The sequence below is a fragment of the Oxyura jamaicensis genome (genome assembly GCF_011077185.1).
Source record: "Oxyura jamaicensis isolate SHBP4307 breed ruddy duck chromosome 19 unlocalized genomic scaffold, BPBGC_Ojam_1.0 oxy19_random_OJ73268, whole genome shotgun sequence".
Lineage (NCBI taxonomy): Eukaryota > Metazoa > Chordata > Aves > Anseriformes > Anatidae > Oxyura > Oxyura jamaicensis.
Window position 1 is genome coordinate 1 of NW_023304527.1, and position 5,262 is coordinate 5,262.

Below are 5,262 nucleotides of genomic sequence, written 5' to 3' on the forward strand. Positions count from 1 at the left end.
GCCTCCAAGTGCTCTGCCTGTGCTCTTCTAGTGCTGGACAGGAGCAGCTCATGGTAGACCAGAGTCAGCTCTGAAGGGAGAGTGAGGAGACTGGGAGCCAGACTGCTCTGGAGTACTGGTGCCTCCAGGTCAAGGCATGAGCTGCTTCCAGGCCCTCCCAGCACCTGCTGCCGTCTGAGGGGAGATGTGGCAAAGTGATAGTAATACGAACCTGATGCTCTTCAGGTCCTCCAGGCTCAGTTTATTGATGGTGATGCCTTTGGTCTCAGCAAGGTGGACGGCCTTCCCCGAAGCAGTGTGGGCTTGTCTGAATGGCACCTGTAATGAAAGTAAAGTCCAGAGTCAAGTGGCCTGAGTCTGCAGCCCACTTGCCTGGCAAGAAGGAATGTGCTCTTGTTTTGCTTTGTTGGTTTGATTTTACTTAAAGTAATGCAACATAAATTTATGTTTTTTGACCCAAAGTGATTATCACCTGGGGACAGAACAGAAGGCCTCATCTCAGGCCCTCACTGAGCAGTATTCTCCATCTAAAGAAGTCACAGCTCCAGGGCTCCCTCCTGTACTTACTCCTTTGCGAACCAAGTAGAGAGCCAGGTCAGTAGACAGCATCTCAGGGGTCAGAGCCTTCTCCATGTTCTCCTTGCTGATCTGTAGAGAGGAAGATCAGAGGGAGACATGATCATCTGCTCCTCCTTGGGGAGGCATTAGTGGTCACACTGAGAGGACTTCATTGCCAAAGACCAGGCTCTCCAAGAACATCTTCCGCAAGCTAACCCCCAGATCTAAGTGTACCCAAGCTGCTGTGGTGGGGGCATAAGGAGCTGTATAAGTGAGCAAGAGGATTCTTCTTAGGATCAGTGTATTGCTCCTGTGGATGTGCTGTGCACAGAATGTGCCCCCCCCAATCACCTGCAATAGTGAGAGGCTGAAGCCTTACCTGGAGGGTAGAGATCACCCCAGTGGCAACCTGGAGCACAGCAGTCAGGGTGTCCACAACGTCAAAGACAGCCTCCTTGTCCTCCTGCATGAGAACACGGATACACATCACCGTTAGATGACTGGATGCAGCCCAAAACCCCAACAACATGGGCAGCCCGGCCAGCAGAGAAGGCAGCACGTCATCTCAGGGTCTCCCGCTGAGGTGGAGTGTGAGCAGTAGCACACAGTGCCTCCGCCACGTTTTTTTTTATCATCCTGCACACAAGCAGGGCCACTGCAGGGCAATGCAGTGCAAGAGTCTGCTCCCAAGTCAAAGACAGCTGTGCCGGTTCAGAAAAACGGACTGAAGGCTAACATCAGTTTTACCTGCAGGTCCTTGTTGTAGGTGCTTGGGAGTCCTTTGAGAACCATGAGAATTGAAGCCAGCTGCGGAGAGAAACAGACAAGACAGTTGGCTACCAGAAGAGAAGCTCATTGCCCCAGCAGGTCAGAGCCCACACTGGGCACAATTCTTTTTTTTTTTTTTTTTTTTTTACACAGAGCCATGAAGAAGTGTCCTGGTTTCAGTTAGGACAGAGATAACAAGAAGGAAGATGCTTCAGCCCCAACATGAGCAGTTTCCCTATCCCTCTTCTTTCTTTAGCACACTCACCCGTCCAAAGACACGTCCAGCTTTGCTGCGGATCAGTTCCAGGCTATCAGGGTTCTTCTTCTGAGGCATCAGGCTGCTGCCAGTGCTGAAAGAAAGATGTTTGCAGTGTAACAAGGAGCAAGACCCCAATCCCTGCAGGTTACTGCATGCTGGCCCGGCCCCCTGTTAGCCATCTGCTGAGTGCCACCCCCTTGACTGGCCGCTAATCTCGGTGTAGGAAACCAGTGAAGCAAGTGCATGGAGTTTGCCACGTGTGCCAAAGCAGAGCCTTTGTTTTTGCAGTCTTGTCTGGAGCTGCCACCCAGTGCTGCCTCTCAGAGAGGACAGAAAACAGAGGCTACTTGGCAAGCCCTCCCGAGGTGGCATCAACTGGCAAGAATGTTTTTGTGGCCTCAGGGAGGCAGGGCTGTGGCTGTGCCACCCTGAGAGACAGGAAGTCTGTTAGGATTGCAAGCCCCGGCTGTTCAGGGAAGGTCTTGGGCAGGAATTCCGAGCAGAGGAGGAAGTTCTGTGCCTGCAATTTTACAGCCCAGGCCTGCCAGCAGTCACTGGGGAGGAGCATCCGCTGGACACAGACACAGTTGAGTTACCAGAGTCAGAAATCAGTGATCCCTAATGAGGAATGCTCACCCTTAGCCTGATTTTTTGTGCTCTGGGGAGTTAATTTGTGTGTCAGCCTTGTGCAAGAGGGAGCCCCCCCGGATCTGTCTCAGTCTCTCAGGTGGGGAGAAGGGAGGAGGAGAGGCTGAGGGAAGGGCTGGCTGCCCAAGGACCAGCACCTACCTGAAGGCATCAGAGAGAGTCAGAAAGCCAAATTCACTGGTGCTGTAGATGATGAGATCTTCAGCCATCTTGCTAAGGTGGATCATGAGCAGGGTGGCAAAAGAGAGGAATTCCACTGCAGAAAAGGCAGGAGATCAGGAGTTCAGTTAGAGATTTCAGCCCTCTTGTTAACGAGGTTAACTGTGAAGGCCTCTAAAGCCTGCTTCTAATATGGTGGAGGGAAGAAGTGATGGAGTCATGCTTACCCACAAAGTCTCTCTCACTAATGGCATCCATGCTGTTCAGGCTGATGGAAGCAAAGTCCAGCTCTGTAAGGAAAGTGGTGGACAGAGCAGTCAGGGTTGGCACGGCTGGACCTTGAAGGAGGCAGGTTGCCCCAGCCTGCAGGTGACTGTGAGCCCTTTAGAAGCCCCAGGAACACCAACATGCTGAAGTTTTATGCTGCACAGGGCCTTCACTATTAGGCCTGTCCCTGTGCATCTATCCCTCCCTCCTCGCAGAGGCTTCAAGTAGAGCCGTGCCACCCCATTTTAGGCAGACATTACCGCTACGCAGCATCTCTCTGTCAATGTCCAGGGGGTTGCCAGCCAGAGCACCGCTGCCAGGGAGGAAAGAAACAGAAGTCACATACAACATCCTGTCAACTCCAACCAAAGCTGTGCAGGGAAGAGAACTCTCAAGATTTCAGAGAGCCAAGCAATGCCCAGGGATTACACAGAAAGTCGGCTGTTACCTTCCCAGGGGCAGGACGTTGATCCTCCTCTTCACCTCTCCCAGGCGCTCAGAGTCACGGGTCAGAGCAACAGCATGGCTACGAAGGGACATGAGAGAGAGAAAGCATCTGAAGTCAGAAACTGTCCCACAAACCAAGCAGGAATTGTGGCTAGATGGTTGGGGCATGCTGAGAGTTGGCCTCCAGAGCCAAGTGGGACTGAACATGGGGACGTCTTGTGGCAGGTTTCAGATTTTCAGCTCCGCACGTCCAGAGCATGGTGGGCAGCTGAGCTGCAGCTGAGCAGGGCCCCAAGGATGCCGAAGGCTCCCTGGAGCCGAGTGTGAAAGGTGATTACCTGAGCAAGAACTGGCTCCATCTGATGGGCTGGGCTTTCTGCAGGTGCGTGTAGCCAGGCAAGATAACATCAATTTCTCTGCACGTGAAAGGAGAGAAAGAGGTGAGCAACCCCTGTCAGTGTAAGGGCACCATACACCAGGCTATGTTCCCAGCAAACATTAGGCAGAGGAGAATGTCTCTGTGAAGTGAACTGTGGAGAAAGAGGGGCTGTTGTCTTTTCCTGTGCTACCCCAGAGTGCCTGGCTGTAACTTCCCCTGCAGAAGACCTTGCTACTGCACCCGGTCAGTCTTGCAGTCAAAGAACAAGCCTAGAAGTCTCCTGTCCCAGCGAGGCTGAGGCCACTGGCTGGGGAAAGGACTTACATGGCAGCGCGTTCCACCAGGGTCTTAATGAGCTGCAGCAGATGAGTGGAGATGACAGAGAGGGAATTCTTCATGAACAGCTTCAAGTCAGTCACAACCTGGACAAGATCGGCCACAGTCAGATGAAGGAGAATGTGACATACTTAGTGACCAAACAGTTCAGCAGAAAGCATTGGCAGGTTCATCTCTTCATTTTTCCATATGATAGATAAAGACATAACCAGAATACTTCCCTGGTCTCTGCTTTGTGAGAGTTGCTGTATCTTTCTTTCCAGTAACAGGACCAAAGACCAGCACTTCCAGTGGCCTTCTAAGGCGTTCTCAGCTTTTGATAACATAATCCCCAATTTACACAAGTGTCATCAGCAAATGTCCTAATCCCAAATGATGCAAAGCACCCAGCCAATAAAGTCATGGATTGAATGGGCTTTCAAAGGGATGTCAGTGGAAGTTTGTGGCCTTAAACCACTGAGCAGCCATCGTGCACAACCTACTCCCCTGTGCAGATGAGTCACTGCAGCAGCACTGGTTTAAAGCCCTAGGGAATATGGGCTGGAGAGAGTAAGGACATGTGAAAGATGGCAGAAAGTTTTGTTAAGGAATGGATGGGGGGGGGGGGGGGTAGGATAGAAGGAGAAAAACAAGTGGCTCTATACATACCTGATCATTCCTGCTTCTTCCAGTGTGCAGCTTTCCAGCAATATCACCAATCAGCTCCTGAGGACAACAGGAAGACTTCCATCAGTGTCTGTATTCTAAGCAGGAGACTCCCCACAAGAGCAGACCTCCTCCCAGCCTGGAAGGGACTCAGCTCTAGGATTCTGTAAGTAGCTATGGGATTTCTTTAGGGAAGGGCAACTTTGGGGTTCTGTGCATGTACAGGGCCTCTTCCACAAAAAGGTTCTTGGACACTCCTGACTACAGAATCAGTACCAGAGTTGCTGAGGACTGTTATAGTGGGACAGAGGCACATGCACTTATTGTCAGGCAGATCTAGCTAGAGAGGGAAGAAGAAGTTAGAGGACCAAACCTTCAGTCTGCGTTCGTTGGCAGTGTGGATATCCTCATCACTTTGTTTCACCACAAAGACTCCCTTAGACCATTCCTCAGAGATCTACAAACAGCAGCAGAAACAGTCAGCCACTACTGAGGGGGGGCTGTAGGTGTCCCCAGCAAATACCACCTTCTGCCATCCTAATGGAAGTCACACAAGACCAGCATTGCCATTCTTTCCCCATATTCTATATTGCACTTGATGGGATTCATGTTTTACACCCTTGCTGACCCTGCAATGTCCTGTCCATAGGAGGACTTAAGCATTGCCATGAGAAAGTGAGCTGAAATGTCTGTTGTTGCTGTAGCTTTGTCCACAAAGATTTTCCTATACAAACATTGTATAGACTCCTCATTGTCCATGGCGGTGAGCAACAACAATGGATATTTCAAAAAAAGC

The 5,262-nt window shown here is 51.0% G+C and overlaps 1 protein-coding gene across 1 annotated transcript; it reads right to left on the bottom strand.

Moving 5' to 3' along the window:
* Nucleotides 1-164: 164 nt before the first annotated feature.
* Nucleotides 165-4,942, bottom strand: LOC118158105 (argininosuccinate lyase-like; the record flags this gene model as incomplete). Its single annotated transcript, XM_035312673.1, has 13 exons — nucleotides 4,840-4,942; nucleotides 4,470-4,526; nucleotides 3,810-3,907; nucleotides 3,445-3,522; nucleotides 3,108-3,185; nucleotides 2,920-2,972; nucleotides 2,620-2,682; nucleotides 2,375-2,489; nucleotides 1,592-1,676; nucleotides 1,306-1,365; nucleotides 938-1,021; nucleotides 568-648; nucleotides 165-318 (listed from the first exon to the last, which is right to left on the bottom strand). Coding segments are annotated over exons 3-13 (925 nt in total), but the record flags the coding sequence as incomplete, so codon positions are not given.
* Between the last annotated feature and the right edge of the window lie 320 nt (nucleotides 4,943-5,262).